We start from the raw sequence: 22,752 nt of genomic DNA, 5'->3' as shown, positions 1-22,752 counted from the left end.
ATTTGATTAAAACAAATGCCAGCAGATTTGGCTGCCATACCTGTGCTCTGGTATTTGGGATCAGAACTCCCGTTTATTTGGAAGCAGAAAACCAACCAACAACAAAAAACTTTGTGTTTTGATTCTGGTTTTTGTGATGACGTTAATTACATGACTAGTCCCTAATTATTCTTTGCTTTATTTACGCTGAAGTACAATATACCTTATTGAAAGCTGTTTTGAAGAAAGGCTTTTTAGGTTTCGGGGGTTTTTGTTTGGTTGGTCGTTGTTTTTCCAGAGGAGGGAAGAGTGTTTTTTTCTAAATGCTATGCCTTTAATTTAAAAATTAAGTTATGAGGTATTAGACAGAGACAGTAATTTTGTAGGATCACAGAATCAGAAATTGTTTGTGGCAGCTTCTGGTCCAGGCGGCTTCTGAAGGTCTCCATGAGGAGACCCCACGGCCTCTCTGGGCAGCCTGTGCCAGTGCTCGGCCACCCGCACAGCACACAAGTGCGGCCTGCTAAAGGCTATCCCTTTGCATAGGGCTGAGGTTTTTGTCTGTAAGTTTGCAGTTTAGGTCTGGTATCGCTTAGTGAAACTTCTCAGATTTATTGTTTGAAAAATGTCCAACTTAGAGCGACTGAGAGTTTCATCTCATCGTGGAGCCAAGTTCCCAGAGACTAAAGCAAAAAGGTCCTCATTCTTCACAGCCTACCTTAGATCCTTCTGGCACTACCTCTTAAGGGCATGCACTTTCTCAAGCAATATTATGAAAAACTTTTATATTAGAATTTGGTTTAATGTGGATTTTCCTGGGAAAAGAAAAAAGGTCAGGTCTTTCGAGGCCATCACAAAAGTGGTTCTCTCCCTCAGGACAGGTATTGGACACGTTCCTTCTCAGAGCATTTCCTAGAATCCGAGCTGCAACATCAAACACTGAGTTTCATGGGAAAAATATTCTGATAAAGAATTTGTTGTTCTAGGAGCCCTCAGCTTTGAACAGGGAAAAAAAAAAAGGCAAAAGGGTAAAAATGGTGCTCCCTTTCTCCCTAAAAATGCTAAGCTTGTGCCTGTGCTCACAGCCCAACTGCAGGGTGACCTGCCAGTATATTGTGAACCGTGTGTCACTATGTCAACATGTGAGTGACAGTTCCATATTTAGAGAACAAATGATTTCCAAAGCGCTCCTGGTTTTCATTTCCACAGATTACATGAGAGTTGGGAGTGGTGTTTTTAGTCTTTTCTTAAAAAAGAAAGGGAAGAAAGAAGGAAGGAAGGAAGAAAGGAAAGGGGGGAGAGAAGAAAGAAAGAAAATAACCTTTTGAAGTCTGAACTGACAAGTGGCTTTGGGTTGCTGACATTTTTACCTTATTTATATATTCATTTTCTGTATTTTACAGCTGCTATTGCATAAATCTCCCAAGTGTTTTTCCACTAACTGTATGGGTGGAGAAGACAGATTAGGAAGTTTAACTTCCTTCTCTGTCCCTGTTTTTAGGAGCTTTAGAAGTTGTCCAGGATTTAAACTGGCCTCCCTGGATATTTCAAGTAAACCTTGTAAGAATTCTCATCTTCCTTGCAGATGTGGATGTGGTACAAAGCAACAGCTTCTACAGTGTGCCAGGGCTGATATAGCCCTAAAGCCTGAAGTCGCCCTCCTGCTAGCACCATGATATCCTAAGGGGTGGAAATGTAGGGTCAGGGCCCTGCACAAAGGCTTTCAGGTGGCTCCCAGCAGGCTCTCGGGCTGGCTTGGGCCCTGCTGCTGTGTTGTAGCACCAGCACCAACCTGCCCCGTGCTGCTCAGCACCCTCCATCCAAAGCTTTCCCACCTCCTGCTGCAGGTGGTGTGCTGGCATCGGCAGCACACCTCTCAGCAAGGAGCCCATGCAGAGAGCCGTGGCTCTCTGAGGATGACCCACAGTGCCAAACCCTCCGTTATCAACAAACCAGCATCCCTTTGCTCCAGCTTTTCGTAAACCAAGACCCTCAAACTAACAGCCATGTCTCAGGTACAAGATAGAGCAATTAAAAAACAAGAGCGTAACGCAATGTTTGAAGTAACTTGAAGCAGGACCTAATCAGGTTGTTGCATAATTGTTTTCCTCATTCCTCAAACTCAGCTCATTGTATTGTTGTTTTAATAGTACAAATGCACTGTACACTGAAAAAAAAAAACCATAGAAAGTTAACAAGAACGAAAGAAAGGTACAGAGAGTGCAGAGTTAGGCAAGCTTTTCACAAAGTGCCTTATTAATAGCAAATGTTAGTGTTAACATGACTTCCTGTCAAATGTACAGGTAGCAGGGTTGTAGGGCTAGTTTTGAACACTTAGGCTTTCTAACGCATGTCTTGGTTAAATAACTTTAACTATTAAATGGAATTAAGCCAATAGTTCACAAGTTGGACCTGGTCACTGTATCCGTACTTACATTTTTGTAGTAACAATTCCTCTCCTTGCTTCAGCTTCATGCCTTCCATCAGCTAACCAAGATAATCACTCAGCCAAACCGTAGGTGTTATGACCAATTGCTTGAATACATTCAGAGGTTAAATATATCCTGCTCTAAAATGGGCAGGATAACGGTAATTTAATGAAAACATTTCAGCAGCATCATTTGTAAAGATACAAGAACTTTCTTATGAGCCTAATGGTGATGTCTAGCACTTGTATCCACACTGCTAGACCTCTGCTTGGTTCTTATTTTCTCCTGTTCTTATTTTCTCCTGATAATTTCTAAGACAGTTGATCACCTACAGATACTTAGATGATACTGTTCTTCATGTACAGCTCTGAAGCATGTTGTGGATGGGAAGCTCAAGATTACACTTAGAGAAGCCCAAATATATTCTGGTACATGGCAAGAAGAACTTTGGGAAGAGCAGGCTTTATCCATCCCATCAAAAGTCTCTGAGAAAGGTTTCCATGCTTCTTAACTCTAGTAAAGGGATGTCAAGAGGTCTGTATCTGAGCAATGGGTGAAGTGGTTCTTTTGGGTGTTTTGGGTTGAAATGATCTGAAACTGCTGGAAGGATGTCATTCTCATCATACTTGTAATACATTAATTTTTCTCTTGCTGTGTGAGTTTCCTTGCCTTGATCATTGATAAGGCAGTATCCTACTGTTTTCAGTAACTGAGAACACGTTGGTGAACCTCTGAAGGGCTGTGCATAGAGTTTGCATCCAGCATGTCCTTCACGCAACGTAAAGGTACGAGAGTGCAGCATTAGAGCTGGGACAAGGAAGAATGAGTGTAGAAGAGAAATGACCTGCTGCTACACCTCATAAACTGGAATAAGGAAAAAGAAATTTTCCTGGGTGCCCTACAAGGACTGCTTTAACACCTTCGCTGTTCGCTCTGTCTAGGAAGCTAGTCACTTACCTGACTTTTGCATAAAGCCATTTTTTCATTTGTCGTAGCTTGTACTGATGATGTACTTCACATCTTAGAAGCAACCCTAGAAAGCTTCACCTCTGGTAGGATGTGTGTTAGGAGCCCTTGTGTTCCTTAAATTTTAGGCATCTACAGGAAGTCCAGATCCTGTCTTATGTCTTGGAGTCTATAATACGTCCTCATGAGAACTGGTTCTGGGACCCAAATGTTAAGTGTTGAAACTAATGCCAGTCCTCCGGCTCAACCCCAGCACTCACCAGGACTCCAGCCATGTCAGTTCTCTGGGTCAAGTCAACACTTGACAAGCACGTGGTAGGCAAAAGCAAACAGATATGCTCACATTTTGCACAGGATTTTAACATATTGTTCATCTCATTTAATGTAACAGAAATGCGTAGATCTGAAGAGAATAATAAACAGGCATGTGCTTTTCCTGGCCAGGAGCATTTGCCACCCTGAAGAGTTCACTTTTCTTCATCTGGGTTTTCTGGGGGCTACTAGCATCCTCTTTTTGAGTCATCTGGTTTGACTTTTAGATGTGAGATCTCTTGGCAGCAAGTTCCTCTTGCAGTGAGCTTGGACTGGTGCCACTTCGCTTCTCCTGTTTGAGGATTTTCTGCTTTCTCTTTTATCACCCTCCTATAGAAAACTCCAGTCAAACTGGTTTTTCCTTTCCGGCAGTCACTGTAGCAGACATTATTCCAAACCACTTCCACTGGAGTAAGTGATCATTAATTTCCAACAACCAGTGCTCTTTCTAACCTGGATTTGGCGTTCTTCAGGGCTCACCACACTTATATTTCATATACACTAAGTGTATCCACAGCACAACAACTTTTAAAAACAAAACCATCAACCAGAATATATAAGTTGCACTGAAATAATTTTTCTCTGTATCACAGCAAGCTAAGCTTGCAAATCACAGGGAAAGCTGTATTTGCAACACCCTGTGAAAATAAGTTTTGGTAACTTTGGCAACCTTGTGGTATAAAGTTGATTCTTGTAAACCTGATGCATTTGACAGCTCCAAATATTATCAGGGCTTTTGCCCATAGTTTGGCTTTCTTGAACATAAAAGTCAAAGTTATTTTTGAAGAATTCAACTAAAGGGGCAGATTTGAGATACTCTGTGCGCTTCAGTTAGTGGGATGTAAAATGTAAAACCAAGGTTTTGATATATCATTATCTCTAAAGGTATATTTTCCAGATTGCAACAGGACAGTTGTTTTCTTCCCCTCTTAACTCTTCTGTTGTTTGAAGAAGTTCAATCTCTTGATTGAGAGAGAGACTCTCACGTAACACTTCTGATGTTTCAGGTATTCTTTACTTCCCTTCCTGAGCTGGTTTATATACTTGCTGGAAGATACTAAACAGTTATTTCGTTCAGACAGTGGATAAAGTGATCCCTGTCTGTCAAATATCAGCTCAGAAAGCAGGATCCAGATCTCTCCAGATAACGCAATAAGATCTGTTTTCAAGCTATTATCTTTTGGTCCTCTGCTCAAAATTGCATTTATAATTACAGAATGCACTCTGTGTAGCCTTTATATTACAGAACTCAAATCTGTTTCTGCATGGGTATATCTAGACATAAAAAGATTATGAGCCTGGGACTGTCCTCTCACAAGGAAGAAGAATTCAATGGATTCAAGCTGGCGTGAGTGTGGTCAGGAGGAGGGTTTGCCTGTGTCAGTCTACGCCTTCAGTTTCATCAGTGCTTCATGCTTAGTTCGTGTTTTGCAGCAGTTCAGCCGCTTGCACCCCTGGGAATAAAACGTCTGATCGCACGCAATAAAAAAATATTGTCCTTTGTAAAATAAATAAGTAACCTTTCCTCTTCCTTCTCTCTCTGCCCGTCTTCTTCCCTCTTCTCTGAGATCCCACATAACAGAAGCTGCAGATGATGAGTCTCGTTTCTGCTGGAGCCTGTTAACCTTTGTGTGTGAATGACAGTTTTCCAGATTTAAGTCTTAGCCAGTGTTTATGTTAAGAAGAGGGTTAATGATGATCCCCATAGGCCTCTCGCTCGGAAAGCAAAAACATCTGCTAAGCCAGAAAGTGGTTAGTTTGCTAAATTTAGAAGGAAAAAATGCATTTCCCAAAATTCACACTGCTTCTTAACAAATTTAGGGAACAGTGGGGGCAAGCAGTTATGGAAGTCATACTGTTTATTCATTTTGAGTTTAGTTCATGCTTTTTCAATTAGAAAAATAAAATTAGAGCACTATTATTAAGCAGAAGGAAAGTACTAAACATACATCTGAAACGTTTAATGTAGTTGAACTTTTCGTGTATTTGTTTAGGTTAATAGTTGGACACATGCCAAAGCCTGTGAAGCCTTTCTGTAGAGATGCTCTGCAGTACTTACTTGGAACAGGCTATTGAGCAGCTTAGAAAGAGAGGTTGAAACGGACGTCTGCTAGGAAACTCTCTTAACCAAGCCCATGTACCAGAAGCACTCTTTTACAGGTTTTAGCCATGTTTCTTATCCTTGTCAAACTGGCTTCTGATTGCTGGCAGCCGTCTGACTCGTGGGGGAGGAGTCTCCTGCCGAACTGTGACGAGCCCTCGGTTGTGACAGTCATGACCTGTCGTTGCTTTTGATGTCTCAGCTAAAGTCATCATCTGTAAATTGCATTTAAAATAGAGCTCTCCTGCTTCACAGGACTGCTGTGGTGACTTGGCACTTGATGACTTTACCATGTTTTGGGCCATGGCTGGCAGTAGTTGTAGCCATGATAACGGAATAGGCCAGGCATGCGCTTCCCCTGCCAAGCTACTGGTACCACTGGTGGGCAGCAGGTAGGTGGACACATAGATCTGGGCAAGATTCTCACTGCAGAATCAGAAATTGATTGTGGTTGGCAGGTCCCTCTGGAGGCCCCCTGCCCCAGCCCCCTGCCCCAGCAGGGCCACCCAGAGCAGGGTGCCCAGCACCACGTCCAGGCGGCTTCTGAAGGTCTCCATGAGGAGACCCCACGGCCTCTCTGGGCAGCCTGTGCCAGTGCTCAGCCACCTGGGGGTCCATCGCTGTCCTGGGGTCCATTGCAGCATGTTCACCACTCTTTCTGAAGCCCATCCATCGCACTGACAGCTTCCACTCTGGGGAGACAGCTTCTTGGAAACCCAGGCGTACCAGGCAAACTTGTCCTGCCCACGTACCAGTCACACCTGGTGGCCAAGCAGCCATCCTGTGAGTGGTCCTTGGTGGGCTTGGGAGCAATCCGGCTCCAGCCGCCCAAGCAGAGGGCTGGCGACAGGCTTCAGACCACAAATCCTTAAACTTCACTGGCCCGTTAGCGCGCCAGCTGGTTTCAGGCGCAGTTGTACTTTGCTCTCACTCTCTGCCTCAGCTTTAACCTTTTCGTGTCCTGGCTGTAACGATTTCCTGGCTAGCGGTTACGCGTGGGTGCAGATCTGTTTCTCTGGGCAAATCCCACATTTTTTCTAGCCTGCGGGTCGCCGTGTTTGAGAATACATGAAAAGATGAGGAAAAAAACATCGGTTTGTGAGAAGGCAAGGGGTTACCGACGTAAATTGCAGAGATCTTCATTAAATTCAGACTCTACCTGTGTTTCAGTGGACCGTCACCGTGAGATGTGGCTGATCTTCAGTCCTCGAGCGCTGTTCCAGCAAAGAGGCCTCAAGCGTACGGCTGCAGCCTGCCCGGGCGCAGCGGGGAGGGAGCGTGATTTAACAAATGCTGCCCTCTGCAGTCTCCTCTCCTGCGCCTCAGATCCATCCTCCATGCGGCTTTACGTCTTTTTTTCTGAAAGCCCGATTTTTAATCTCCCTTTCCAAATACACTACACCCACATGAGAGGCTGAGGAGACGGTTTTAGCGAGTTAGTGTTGGTATTGAAATAGGAACAAAAGGGAAGTCCTGGGAAACCGGCGCTCTTAGGAGATGCCAAAAATACACGTCAATCAATACCAATACCTAAATCCCCAACGCTTTATAAATAAATACAAAATTTCGGTAGCATCTTCAGTGTTTGCGCTGGCTGTTTTTCTCTGCGCCAGCTTAAGCTGCAGTCGGTCGTTCAAAATCAGAAAGAGATGCGTGGTCCAGAGTGGATTCGAGACGGATTTCAGCCTCCCTGCGCTCTCCGCCCGGCAGCGCGTTCACTGCTGCACTCAGTCCCCGCGGGAGCCGTACGGAGGGAGCGGGGAGGATGCTTCCAAGTGGAAGCCGTATGGTAGACATAGTGCCTATTTAAACTTGTCGGAAGAATCCTCAACGATTAGATTTTACCAGTGTCTTTTGAGGGATTTCTACTGATATCTTCAGTAAATGACTTAGGAAAATTAATCCTGTAGGGGTTAGATTACTGGGGGCTATTTTCATCAAGTCTTTCTCAGTTACCAGGAAGCACATCAGAATAACGTGAGGGTGCTTGAAGCCCAGCCGTGGAGCCTAAGGTATGCTCCAAACCCGAAATCCATAGCTTCCTATTTCAAATACTGCAGGAGGCACTAACAAGTTTGTAATCCCTTAGCTGATTAAAATATATATTTTATTTTTTTTTTAAATATCACATCTTCATTTTGTCTCTGATAACTGCAGCAGGGAAGAAAAAAAAAAAGTTTTTTTTTTCAGCTCACTAGAGAACTGGGATAGCTGAGTTATTACAATCCAAAGATAGGGAATTCAAAGTCCTGGTCTTGCTTTATTTTGTGTAGTAGAAGTATAGGTGTTTCCGCTGGTTTGGGGACCTGGCCCTTAATGCAAAGAGTTTGGAAAGCCCTGAGTGGTCCATCAGAAATGTAAAGGTTTGCAGACCCTGACAACTCACCTGAGGATAAATTTGCGAATCTTCATTCTGAGAACTTTAAGCTACAGAGTTACCATTTTACCTTCCTCTTTTAAAGAGAAGAGTATTTTGATTTGAGTTCGATTTCTTGTTTTCCGCAGCATCTTTTTGATACAAGGGCTTTGAAATGTTAGGGAGAGAGCAGAAAAAAGCAGTTGGGGTAGAAAAAGATGTATTAAAATGTGTAGTTCATTATATTGATCTGCAGTTTAGCACTTCATCTTTCCAATTCTTGACTGTCAAAATACAGTTATAAATATAGCATGTTTTTTGTGCCTATAGTATTATTCTCAAGACATGATTTTCTATTAATTGTGATTTTGTTTGTGGGGTCAGAATATCTGTACAGAACAGCGTAGTGATTTACCCAGTGAGAAAAGGATTTTCATGTACGATTACCTCCTCTTTATTTGTGCATTTATGAATCCTTTTTCCAGAAATTCTTGTATAGCTGCTAATGCTGCTGAAATTGCCGTGGTTTTTCAAGAGAATAATGCTTATTGATAGTTCCCACATGCACTGGCAGGCACATCTAAAACCTGTACTTTTGTGTTCACAGCTTGCATAATATAAAATGTAGAGATTGCTTGTCAAACTAAGTGTCAGCTGAGTTTCCTAGGAAACTCACTGAAGATATTTATAAAACTACAGATAGGTTTAATAATAGATATAATAATGTCAGTAGCTCGTGATTGTTTCTTTTTTTTTTTTAACTTTATCAGTCCATTTTTCTTTTGCTTTAATTTGTTGGCAAATCAAACCACTGCATTTCCAAACAGAGCATTGAAGACGTTCCTTTCAATATCTTGCTTGGTTTATTTAAAAAGTTTTTTTGTTTGTTTGTTTTTTTAAAGGCAGTTTGTGCTGTTCCACATAAGGATGTGTGGACCATCCTACTGTAAAATTAAGAAGAACTTCAGTGTTGTACTGATTATCAGACCGAATCCTGCATAAATAAAACCACAATTGTGAACTAGAAATATAAATATTAGATCACGTTATAGCTGTATTCACACTTGAATTGAACGCATGAGTTTAAAGTTCATTGCACTTACATGCAAAGCAGTTACTGCAGAATTAACATCAATCCTGAGCACAGGTTTCTATAAAAGATGCATAAATAGAAGACCTGTCAGGATTGTAAAAAGACATGGTTCTGTGAAAATAATTCTATCCTTGAGCTGAAAAAAACATGAGCTAAAAAGAGCTAAAAAGAGCGAGTTGGTGATGCTGGTGTCCATTTTTATACATTTTTCTGCTATTGTGTTTTCCTCACGCTGATTTTTTGAGTGGAGATGTAGGAGCTGCCCCAGCTGAGAGGAATCTTTGTATTTTAAGCATTGCAAATTGAATTTTTAATGCAAAATTTGCTGGGGTGTATATATGTGTGTGTATATATATATATATATATAAAAGAATGTACATTACACCAGAACATAATTATTAGAGGCATTCGGAATTAGTAGAAATTAATGTTCTTTTGAAAAACAATTTAGAAAAGTGAGTCCCGTTTTCACATTTTAATACAGTAATGAGGATGAAGCTAGTGTGTTTAGTAATGAGGCAGTACTGCCTCCTTATCTCATCTGGAATCCATTACTTGAACCTACTATATAAATTTGCCTGTCAGAGCTATTTTTTGATACCGTGCTAATTAGCCAAGTAAGGAGCTTATTATGAAGGATGTTCAGGAACTGATTTTCCTTCCAAAAAGTCAGAGTATGGCTTTTTATGTTTCAGTGTCTAGAAGCCTCAGTGCACATTCAGAGTCCTTCCAAAAGAAATCCCAGGAAAGCTGTCCATCGCAACTTTATGAAAAGCCACGAAATTTAACCCAGTCATGTGCTGATTTATTGGGTGCCAGTGATAGCAGAGCAGCTTGATACAGCAGGATGGCAGTTAAAACTTTGTAAATCACTGCATTCATTTCATTGTAGATGACGTGTGGCCAGCAAACTTAGGAACATAAAACATGGCTATCAGATGTTTTTTAAGCACAGGTGAGTTAACAGAGCACTCTCTCTCTTACCTGTGGCATTGCCACTGAGGATGTTTGAAATATTTTCTATTACTTGGAAGAGACTGACAATTTCTAAATGGAAGATGACTTGGGCCGAGACACAGCACATAAATGCAAATGCTAACAACAATAACCTTCCTGGAGTGCTTGTAGGGGAGAGAGAGGTGTGCACTGGTACTGAATATCATGTTATTTAATCATTTTGGGTCAGTGCTGCCAGCGTGGCCTTGGTGTCGGAGAGTCAAGATGTATCACCTGTGGTTTATAGATCAACTCCAGAAGTTATGCTCCTGCAAGAAAAATGCTGATGCATGTTGTCTCGTGGGGATTGTGATGGAGTCGTGTTTGTGCACAAACACTCACCTCTGTCCACAGCATTAACCACATCAAACTGTTAAGAAATTGAACCCAAAACTTCATGACAGACTTGGAAAAACAGGAATGCTGCCTCAACAGCCTCACTAAGGACAATGACTGTTTAGGAAGAGGTGCAGCTTGGAGGCATTGGGGGGTTGTTGATTTTTGCCATCCTTTTTCATCCTACTGCGTGCTGTGAGCTTGAGGTGAGAGCTGGGTTACCGACAAGTACGCCTGTTAAAAACACATCTCTCCGCTCCAGCGTCTGCATTAACTGCGGGGGTAACAAGTAAAACTTGGTTCGATCGCTTCTCAGGGTGAGGCAAACATCAGAGCAGAAGGTTCTGCTGAATACGGCTGCTGTCTAATGGTGACTGTGGCTAGCTCTAAAGATGCACTTTTACATAGAGATGTAAGTTGATGGTTACTTTTGGTGAGGGAGGAGGTGTAGGGAAAAGATTCTTTTTCTTTCAAGTTTGTTCAGGATCATTTTGTAATTAGGCACCCTTCGTGTTGTTGTATAAAAAAGTGGCTTTTAGATGCGTTGTTCAGACATCACACCTTGATGGTACAGGAAGAAAAACTGCATATTCTAACTGTATGTACTGGATTTTTTTCCCCTGTTATAACCATGGGGGTTCAAAAAGGAAAAATATTATAAGTAAATATATACGCGGCGTATTTTCTTTTCCTTTCAGCTAGTATCCGTGGGAAAGTACTATGAGAAGTACAGTCAGGCTTTTAGGGGGTATTTTTTCAACTGGTCAGTGTGTGTGACCCTTGTGTTAACAGTGAGTCACATTGCCAGGCAAGAGTTCACTGTTTTTACTTCGTTCCCACTGCAATTAAATAGATTCTGCATGCACACCCAAGTAAAATTGGGGAAAAAAAATGCCAGTTGATAAAGAAATCTTGATAATATTGTAGAAGGATGAGTCAGCCAGTGGGGTATTCACTGCCAAATACCAAATAACAATGCAGAAATTCAAGAAAGCTTCTAAGTCATACAGGCAGTCCGGGAAAATGAGCCATCTGGGCTCACACAGATGTAAGAAATGGGTGAAAGTGAGGGAGGAGAACCTGTCTATTTTAGCTCTACATAGAAAATCCCATTTTTATATCCTTATTGCTGCTATTCTAACATGTACTAGGAAAGAAATAAAACTCAAAAAATCTTTAAAATAATTGGAGATGTCATCCCCTTTTTTTTCTGGTTCCCTTTCCTCTTGCTCTTCTCTGCAGTTGTGTTTCACCTCATGGATTTCACTGAGTTTTGGCAATGTAAACAGGCAGACTGGTTAACCTCCATTTCGTGCAGTTTTGCTTTCCAGTTCTTATGCTGTAGTTGCAGTGTTCAGGGGAAACATTTCAGGCCAAAGCTCCTTGTATACATTAACTAACATTTCTGCTAACATTGCTGAGACTGTAATCAACATGACATTATGCTCAGCCAGCTAAATAAAGGAAACCCTTCTCCCCATTTTCTTTCTAAAAAACCCCAGAATCTTGTTTATGTTTAAGCAACCTCATAATGACACATGGATAGACTTGGTATTTTTTTAGTGGACGTCATAAAACTGTGACATTTAACTGCATTTGGACTGCTTGAGAGTACTGCATAATGGTAAGTGTAAAAGCAATGTACTGAAGCAAAGTCTAGGTAAAGAGATTTTTGGCTCAGAAATTAGAACCCCAAGCAACGTAAGTAAAGCATTGGGCTCATAGCTTTACTATCAGACTTGTGATTTTACTTTGCAGCTGAAATCTAAACCGGAAGAGGTAGCATGAAAAGCGCTATACTAGACAGGATTTTACATATCTAAGTGCATGGTTTTTTTTTTTTCTCTTCCAGCTTTTTAGAAAGAATTGACAGCGTCAGCATGGATGACTACACACCCACAGATCAGGTTAGTGTGATGGGATAGGGTCTGAACCAAGTCACCCATTTGTATGAATTCTTTGGGTAATTTAGTTTAGTCCCACCAGCAGCTGAAATACGCCATGCCACATACTATCAAAATACAGTCTAGCAGTTTAGGTAATGGGAGTTAAAGAAAAAGAGGCTTTTCGATGGGGGTAAGCTTGTATTTTACTGTTGTTCCATGCAGGTTGGTGATTCCTGTAATATGTCTGTTATTTCTCCTTGCCTTCCATTCTGTGTCCCACAAACAAAGCAAACAAAACATAAATGTAAAAGCCTACGGTTTCCATCACCAGCCTTCACTACACAGAGGCAGTGTTTTATTTCAGCGGTGGAGGTGATGGAAACCTGAAGGGAGGCGTGCCGTGTCTGTCAGCGGGGTCGTTCAGGGACAGCAGCCTGCAGTGGGTCCAGTATCTAAATTCATTGGGGAACACCCACAGCAGCAGCAGACCTTATGGATTTCCCTGCGGGCATGCAGACACCTTCTTTCCAGCCTGTGCCTGTCTCCTGTGGGCAGAATAGTTTCCATTTAAGCCTTACTCGCAGGACATGTGAAATGATGCAGCCTTGGAGTGAGAAGAGGCTTCGGCATGTTGCATGGCTTCAGCTGGCTTCCCTGAGCTCAGGCTGCCTGGTTTCCTTGGGCAGGTCATCTCCTCAGCAAACTTACTCAGAAGCTGTTAGTTTTCAGTGCCAGTATCCTGCTATCATCTAGCAGTCTCCGTCAAGATCGCAGGCCACGTGGTAAACTGCAAGTACTCATAGTAAAAGAGAATCCCTACACCGGATAATTCAGTCTAACTACCCAAGGGGTATGACGGGTGGATGCTCTTAAAAAAATAAAATAAAACTGTCGAATCTCATTGTGTAATCAGGGACTGAAATTCAGAGAAATGAAGTGACTTGCCAGGGATCACACAGGGAAGTATGTGGAGCAGAACCTGTACGTTCAGACCTAGTTCAAGTCTATAACCGTAAGCCTGTCCGATTACTCTGACAAGTATCCTGAAATAGAAGGCAATAAAAAATAATACACGTTGTACTGTAAGGTGAAACTCATGTAGTCGACCCAATATAGAATCAATTATTAAAGCCCTCAGGACGTTTTCAGACAAAAGTGGTTGCAGTGAGATTTACTCCATGTAGACCCCATGGCCTGACCGTAGCATCAGTATTGCTCAGCTGGAGAGAGAAGTCAATGAAGCAAAGGTTCATTTTTGCTTTTATTATTTATGTTAGCGTTGCCCTGTATTTGTTCTTGCAAGGCCTTTCTCTACCTTGAGCAGCCATTTGTCACAGGAGGATTTGTTCCGTTATTTAGCTGCCTCAATTTTTTTTCCTGACGTTTCCTTTGGGAAGAAATGCCCTATGTCTCTGAAGATCAGAAGAGGCCTTCGGTGTTTGGCAGGCAGAAAACTTCTGCTCCAGCAGCAGTGCTGGATAGTCAAGGTTAAAAATCCTGCTAGTGATGGTAATGGCACAGGGAGAGCTAGTTGCTTCAGGTATGCATCATAAATTGTTCTTACCTACTTCCTTTGAGAAAGCAGGAAATTATATTTTTTTAATTATTAAAAGAATGTTATTTAAGTGTAAAGTACTGCTAGCATGAAAAATAAGAACGAAATGCCAAATTCACCTGCAGCCTAAATTCTGTTCCCCTGTGCACTGTAATAGAGCTTTAATTACTTAGTCACAAGCTATTATTTCGATAGGATTCCTGTCTCATTCAGTACAAAAGAGGGCAGAATTAAGGTTGCCTGGGCAACTGTAAATCTGGAGTTTTCTAACATTTGAATACTTGACTTTACAACATGAACAACATATTTTTCTTAGTTTTATGTAACTTCAGAATTCATTATCCACATCACATATAAAATTATATGATAATCAATTATTGGTTTCGGTGTGCACTAAGGAGAGCACACATAGCGTATTGTTCTGCTTCCAGAGTATGCACAAGCCAAATTCAGAGATGTTGTTTGTGTATCTACCATGTCAGTATGGACAAATGCGGGTTTACCAACAAGTCTGATTGAACTCTAATTAAATGGAACATCTAAGACTTTTCATGGAAAATATTATTGCATGCATTTAGAAAGAAAATTAGGATAAAAAAAAATGTCACTAATCAGCTTCCATGTTCTCATTTCCAGGACCTATTAAGATGCAGAGTTTTGACATCAGGGATTTTTGAAACAAGATTTCAAGTAGATAAAGTAAATTTCCAGTAAGTCTATTAGTAATAATTTATGATTATCTTACTAATCCTTAACAACTCAGTTCAGATGTCTGTGTTCATCTGTTCTTGGTAAAGTGAGGTGTAGGGAGGGGGTAAGGACTGTTTGGTTTAGTTTGTTTTTTTAGCAATTTCAATAGGTCCCAGTAAAATTGCCTCGTACTTCATAAAAAAAAGCTGATACTAGTCATGTATATTATCACTGCTCTCTCATGGGGCTGTTTTTACCAACTGGTTTGTTGATAGAGCACTGTAAACTCATAAAATACTTCTGGGGTAAGGTCTCAGCCCTTGGTATCTTGCCACAAGTCACAGTTGGTGTAGTGGAACAAAGAGAGCTAAATGTCTTCCTTCTTCTGGAGGGCTGCAAGCTCTGTGTCTCAAAATCTTACTAATTTGCATTAATTTCTGTTGAAACACTCCCCATCGGGCTACCTCCACTCGCTGTTTCTCACACAAAAAGGTGACAGTGCTGATGGACTGAAGAGCTGCCCATGTCCTCCTCCTTGTAGACAATGCACTCTCTCCACTATGCTTCGAAACATGATGAAACCTGTGCTTGTTTGCAATGCAGTAGCCCCAACCATATGTGTCACGTGCGTTTCTGCACACCAGAAAGGCCAGCACTTTTCCTGGAAAAAGAGTATTTCTCACTTTATGGTAGCGTTCTCCTGGCAGAGCGGGGCAGGTGGAGTGGTGCAGCGCTGTGACATGCAGCGCAGCATCCGCAGGTCTCTCTTCCCTTCAGGCAGTACTTTAGTGCCACTGTCCTTGCAGCTGTCAGATTCATAAAATGAACACTTGTGCTGCATGCTTCATGCGACTTTCCTAGTGCACATGAGTGATATAACATCCTATGGCTTTTTAACAGCATGTTTGATGTAGGTGGCCAGAGAGACGAGAGAAGAAAATGGATTCAATGCTTTAATGGTAAGTGAAAATATTCCATGGTTTTATTCTGAATATACTCTGCAGTGTGAGCAGCTTTGTATTTATATCGTTTTACTTATGCTGAGAACGTAGTGCGTCACTAATACAGAAATCCAATGTTATGAATATTTTCTTCAGGTGTTTGGGGCAATTCGGGGAGTAATGGTGGTATTACCCCGAGGTGTATGTGCTGCGGTAACAGAGTTTCTTTTTCCTCTCCTTCTGTGTGCTTTGTCCAGATGTCACGGCTATAATCTTCGTTGTGGCTTGCAGCAGCTACAACATGGTAATAAGGGAAGACAATAACACAAACAGACTACGGGAATCCCTGGACCTTTTCAAAAGTATCTGGAATAACAGGTAAGATATACCTCTTTCTTCACCCCCTGCAAATTTAGCTACATTTCAACTCCCTGCAAATCAGGACTCATTTTACCAAATACTCATATTGACTATCAGAAAATGTCCAGGTGGGGCCAGGTCACGGGGTGCACACGCAGTGACACACATTGCTTCGCCACCGCTGCCAGAGTGACACGTGAATATGAAACCAAATAGGAGTCTGAGTATGTTCCTAGCAGAGAATAAATTAAAACGATACGTAAGATAAGGTAATTAAAAGTTTTTAGCACACACATCTCACGATGCTTTGCACTGAGAGCTGACTGAAGGTAAAGTGAGGAGAAACATTAAGTGAGGTCCCAAAGGTACATTGTCACAGTGATGGCTAGGCACTAATTGGGGAAGAAGAAGGATTATTTACTTTTGATTCATTAGGTGTCATACAGGTCATCCTAGCAGACAGGATATTTCTGTGGATGAGCTGTTGGTTAAGACAGAGCAACTGGGAGAACAAAGTTTTCCAGACTTCGTCTCTTGCTTCAGCAAAACCAAACAAAGTAGACAGAAATGTCAGTTTTTGGACTGTGGTGCTTTCAGGAACCATCATCATTTTCCCAACTTGATATCAAAAGGATAGTTTAGAAAACGATGTTTGAAGACCGTTCCTTTCAGTGATGTCTATTGGAGATTTTATAAATTTATATACAGATCCTATAAATATATCCACCAGCACAGATATAACTCAATTGAAATAATAATTTTAGATCTCTTTTTTTTTTTTTCCTGTAGAAGTATGTTCCAAATACCCCATGCAGAGACAGTCCATAAAATTTCCATTGATGTGATACGTTCTCTTTGATTAATGTGTCGGAGATAACCCAAACATTTGGTTTGTTTTTGACAGGTGGTTACGGACCATTTCTATCATTTTGTTCTTGAATAAACAGGACATGCTGGCTGAAAAAGTCTTGGCAGGGAAATCAAAAATTGAAGATTACTTTCCTGAATACGCGCATTACACCGTACCTGAGGATGGTAAGTTTTTTCACCACTTCAGGGCTTTGGCTAACTGGCATAGCCCAGTCCACAGCACCTCTCTTTGTCTCTGTCACGCACACACACAAATGCACAAACACACAGCTCTTTCACATGAAACGTTGTTACGGGAATGTGCAAGGCAAAGCAGCCTGCTCTGCCCTGTGCTGTCCAGGCTCCTGGAGTGTTACACCTGTTTTATACCAGGCAGGCTGTTTGCCAAATACTTCAAGTCTGTGTCTAGCAAAAGGAGTAAAACTTGCACTTCACGACCACTAGCCTCTGTTTTAGACAAATGACATTTTCCCTGCCGCATGGTTTGAGGTGACCTGTCAGAAAAGGCTTACATCCTTCACTGACCATCAACAGCAGCCTAAGTTATGGAAGTGAAAATAATAAGCTATTTTCACCTTCCATTCAGGTCTGGAATTTCAAGAGTATGATACTGAGTTTCAAGTGCAGAGGATAAATAAACTTTCCTAAAATCTGAGTTAGCCTGGCCCCAGTTTTATAACCCTAAGGACTTTCAGAAATCTTTTGTCACTATCAAACAAATCTCTCTCCCAAGCATACACTCCATATATACACAGAATTTGGGTAAATTGTTAAAATCAACATTTTCCATAGTAAGCAAGTTGTCAGGGTAAAGCTGCTTTTCGTGTTTCTCAGTGGGATTTCACAGCAGATATCCTGACTGATCCAGAATATTTACATATGAAGCAGCTCTTTGTCTTTAACCCATAGTTGTTCATTTATTCTCTAATTTTAGACCACGTTATTTAAGGTCAGCAGCACTGAACTCCTAAGATGCCGCTGGTTATGCAGCTGCTCTATGTTTATGCCTACTGCTGTAGATAAGAGTAGAAAATGTTTCCATATCCCAATAAATTTTGTCCTTTACAATATTATGTTTATTAGCATTTGATGGGGTATCTTAGTTGAGGAGAAACCACACCAAAGGGAAATGAATAGATTATCTCTTCACTGCATTGTTTGATTTTTACACTTACAGTAAATATAGTTGTTATATGGTCTAGATAGAGATGACTTCATGACGAACAACTAGTACCAAGGAATTAGCCTCCAGTTCAACAAGAATTTAATCTCATACATTTAAGTGGCAATACATCTAAGAATTCTGCTGACTTGGGGCCTGGAAGAAAAAGATACATTGTAAAAGAGCTTTTAATACTATGACTTTTTTTTCAAGCGTAATCTTGCTCTAGCCATTTTTAAACCCAAATCCCTGCCTTCAGAATCTTTTCTTACAGAGATGCTTGTGTGTTGCACAAATCAAACAGCTCAGCTGCTTTTTCTAGTCAGATTTTCTGATAAACTTCAAACCCTAACCCCCATTTGGTTTGCTTTTATGTGAACAAACTTATGGATGTGAGTAAGCCTCTTCATGGTATGACCAATGACGCTTGCACAAGTTTCAGAAATTTTCAGGACCCTGAAAGATGTTTAGAAGTTTATTTCAGATTTTACAGTATGCTTCCATTTTAGAACTGTGTATCAGGAGTCTCCTGTGGCTTTAATTTCTGTATTGAAGAACTACTTCCTCCTTATTAAATGTTTTATTATGAAAAACAGAGGATTGTTTGGTTTTCATGTTTCTGATGTAATTTATTTTTAATTGAACAGCAACACCAGATGCAGGAGAAGACCCCAAAGTCACAAGAGCCAAGTTCTTCATCCGGGATGAATTTTTAGTGAGTAATTTTGATCTTATGTATGATTCTATCGTAGGAAATACTGGCAGATGGCATAGTTTATTTAGGGAAAACTGACGGGGTTTTGCAGAAAGCTAAAAGGAGAGGAGCATGTCTGGCAATTCCCTAACTCCTTTCATCCGCCCATCTTGCAGAACTTTCTCCAGCGCTCGCACGTTTTTATGCCCGTTTAAAACAAAGTCACCTGCCTTGCAAAGTACCTCACAACAAGTAGGTAGGAGCTGGAAGCAGGTGTCTGGCTGCCAGCTCGTTGCCAGGCTCACGGTGGGTGCTGCCAGTGTCACACTGTGCTCGGGAAGGCAACACCGCAGACTATTTCCATTGCAAATTAGTGAGATTTCCTGTGGTTGGCTTTACCTGTAAGATGCCACTGACTGTTGCCTTGAATGGTTATTTTGCATGTCAGTCCAGTACGTACCCAAGCAAATCAGCTTTTGTTTTTTTAACCTGTAGTCTTCCAAGGGCTTTGGCAGTGTTTAGCTGGCAAGAAGGAATGAACAAGAAAGCAGATTTTATCCTTAAAAAATAATTGTTGACTCTGTTGTGCGAGTTAGGAGGCTTGCCTCGCCCTACTGAGGAATCAGTAAGGAAGCTGACTTGTTTGGTCACAGTTATTTTTGTGATTAAGATTTCCTCTGAAGCTGGAACCAAAGAGGTGTTATCTACATATCACAGATACAGGCAATTATCAGTCACACAATCACAGCCCAGCATTCCTACCAGAAACAGGGGCTTAGTCCAAAATAACTTATGGTTTCAGTCATATTGAGTCATTCCAACCCTGCAAAGTAGTAACGGAGACCAGAACTAAAGCTTAGCACTTTAAATCTTGCCCTACTTACAGAAACTATATGGGGGTGTTCACGAGAACAAGTGTAATCATTAGAATTAAGAAATTTAAAGTCATGCGTTCAAAAGTATTGTTAGGATTTACAGCTGTTGAATCAACAACTGAGAAAGAAGCAATTAATTATGTTCACACTTCGGGGATTTCCACTCACTGCCTTAACCTTCCGGATTACGAGGAAAACCATCAGATTGCACTGCACTGAAATAAGAGTTACCAAAAAAAGAGCACTTCGAGCCAAGTCTCTCCGGCAGTAATGCCGACACGCTGTGAGGCAGACAGCGAGGGTGTCCAGTTCGGAAGGAGGGTCCAAGAGAACCAGGTTAGAGGAAGAGCAGGGTGAAACTCCCCACCTTTTTGTTTCTTCATTATCCAAAAAAATACATCAAGGGCGAGATCCTTACCTGCGATGACTCACGTGCGTTATATAAAGAGGCCACCTACGGAGCGGGTAGGGAGGGAAGGGGGTGTAGGCATTGCAACCACATAAAAAAACAACCACAGAGCTGCAGAGGCCCTTTGCAGCCGCGGGTGCCATGGGTTTGGGGTGCAGGAGCAGAGTTTGGGCTGGGACCAGCACCTGCCAGCAGCTCCCGGGGCTTGGGCGTGGGGCCAAAGCAGCTTCTCCCCGGTGCCACCCGTGCACTGTAGGCTTGGCAGAGAGCATCTCCTCCATAAGCAATTCTTGTGTTTCTCTCTCCTGGTTTTGTGCTTTGTTTTTTTCAGCTTTAAGAAAAAAAATAGAGAAACGTAGTCATTTGAACAGTTACTTTAAACTTTTCGGCAGTTTGAAAGGGAAGTCTTGCAAGTGAGGTGTTTCTGGTCAGGTAAGGGGTCTGAAGAGTCTGAATGTGCCTGGTTGGTGGTGGCAACAACAGGGCCAAGCAGGGACAGAGGTTGGTGCTCAGGCCAAGCAGAAATGGTCCTGGGGAGAGGCTGTGGTTTTGGAGAGGGGGGTACAAGAGAAATATACGCAGCATATAGACTGGGGAAGGGGTCTCATGTCCTTAGCCAGGTGACAGGAAGAAGAGGTGATCATTTTCAACCTGCAGATAAGTATAAAAACATACCCAACAAATACAGCTACAAGGTAACGTACGAGTATTAGGAAGGCAAAATGCATTGGCTGCTAATTTCAGAATCAGTGTGGCTGCCCATGGTGTCTGCTGGCTTCAGCGGGAGGTCGGCTGCGAGCACCGATGAAACCAAAGTCATTAATTTTTAACCAGGGAAAGCACTGGGTGAGGCCTGGCAGGAAGCACGCTGCTGCTGCAGGGCTGGCAATCCAGCTCTGCTTTCGACCATGGTGTTTTCTCTCCCAGGCAGCTCTCGCCACTTGCCCCAGCTGGTGACAGCATCTCCCGTAGCAGGAAATGTGTTTTATAGGAAATTCTCCTTCCTTTTGACACAGGCTGAAGGTGCAGGCACATCCTTTCTCCTCCCAAGCTCTCCGTACATCCTTTCTCCTGCCAAGCTCTTTTGAACTCATTGTTCGAAACACTCCCTATCCCAATTTTGGTGTTTTGTACACAGGATTCTCCAGCTGGTGATGTTTTATTTTAATACATCCCCAGTATAAAGGTAACACCCTGTAAAACATTGGCCCGGCTCCCCTGGTTCATTCTGGTTTTTAAAAAGTTTTATTTTGGAATTGTAGGAGCAGCTGTTCGAATACGCAGGCTGAGCTTCCTCGGCTAGTGCGCGTGGCTCCTCACTGAAAATTTTCATCCCCACCCCTGGAGTACAGGGACACTGATATTAAGCATTCCCTCTTGTGTTCTAGGAAAGGAAATGTTCTCCCTTTGCCCCAGAGCATATTTTTCCCCTCTGACCTGGTGCTGAGTAAAACTTCAGATTGAGTTTTGATTGGGGGGTGAAAATCTCTCGTATGTCCTAAAATGAGAGAAATGTCAGGGGACAAAGAAGACTAAAATCTTAAAAATCCTCTTCTTTGACATGCTTTATATGTAGCCAGGTATCACCAGAGCACTGCGGGCAGCTTACTGCCCTGTAGTTCAGTGGAATGATGCTGTGGCTGTGCACGATAAGCAGGCACTCAGGGAAAGAAAAAATGATTTTAGTGAAACAGAAAATGGAACCGTAGGTCGGAAGGGTTTCAGTCTGATCACCCTCTTGCATCCTGACAGTAAACAACTGCTGTATGCATGCCGTGCAGAGATGCTAACGTGCCTCTTACAGCGTGCCGAGACTGTGCTGTGTGAAGGAAGCGCACTGGAAGGGGTGAGGGAAGCACAGCAACAGCAGCTGGAGGCTGCGTAAACAGATGTAGCTCTCAGAGCAGAGTGAAGAGTTGAGGATCCTGGAGCAGCTCAGGGCTGAACTCGCCAGGGCTTCTAATTTAAGAAGGAAGAAGCGCTGCAGCAGTTGGGAGGCAGACTGGACCGTCAGTTTGGGGCCAACTTTTTTTCCTCCAAGGAAAAAAAAAACAAAAAATAGTACCTGCTCTCTCACTGCAGTATGAGTGGCATTTTACCACTTTCATATAGATCTGCAGGGAAAAAAGATGTAAAGCAGCTGTTGCATCAAAAACAGAAACACTGCTGCACTTCTTAATGTTTCTAATCATTGTTAATTTCCATGCACGCCATCATCTTTCCAGCCCTAAGGGTCTGATTTCCTCCAAACTTACAAGACAATGATCTCCCCAAACAATTCTGGGAGACTGTGTCCTGCCTGTGTCCTGCAGGTGGAAAAATACAATCAAAATTGTAATTGTTTCAGAATTTTGCCACCACTGAAGTAGTTCATAAAACTTTTCATTTCATTATTATTTAACGTACTTCATGCTTCAGATATGGTCTGAACATCTTACCCGTCAGTTGCATGGGTTATTAAATTAATATTTATCATGAGGATAATCCTTGAACTAGATACTGAGTGTAGCTTAGCAAGAAGAAAATATTTTTTAATACGTATTTAAAAGCCCTCTGGTTAATTAATGCCGAATATCTAATTTTACCTGCAAATATCTGCAACTTCTTACTGCTCTATTTATGTAAAACACTGCTTCTAAATGCCAGTAGTTTTGCATATCTTTAGCTGGACATGCTTAAAAACTCACTCCCACATGTAAAATAAATCACCGTATTAAAAATAAATAGTGTAGCCAGAGAGAA

The 22,752-nt window shown here is 41.9% G+C and overlaps 1 protein-coding gene across 3 annotated transcripts in view; it reads left to right on the top strand.

Moving 5' to 3' along the window:
* Positions 1-22,752, top strand: part of GNAL (G protein subunit alpha L) — a 193,029-nt gene that overhangs the window by 167,831 nt on the left and 2,446 nt on the right. For all 3 annotated transcript variants that reach the window (XM_080580346.1, XM_080580348.1, XM_080580347.1), the window contains 6 exons: positions 12,421-12,475; positions 14,646-14,719; positions 15,600-15,658; positions 15,898-16,018; positions 16,905-17,035; positions 18,680-18,747. In XM_080580346.1, the coding sequence (XP_080436472.1) occupies positions 12,421-12,475; positions 14,646-14,719; positions 15,600-15,658; positions 15,898-16,018; positions 16,905-17,035; positions 18,680-18,747 (508 nt within the window). The remainder of the gene's footprint in view (positions 1-12,420; positions 12,476-14,645; positions 14,720-15,599; positions 15,659-15,897; positions 16,019-16,904; positions 17,036-18,679; positions 18,748-22,752) is intronic.

This window comes from Anser brachyrhynchus (genome assembly GCF_964034855.1).
Source record: "Anser brachyrhynchus genome assembly, chromosome: 2".
Lineage (NCBI taxonomy): Eukaryota > Metazoa > Chordata > Aves > Anseriformes > Anatidae > Anser > Anser brachyrhynchus.
Note: the sequence above shows the minus strand (reverse complement) of the source record. Positions and strands in the feature narration are given on the sequence as shown.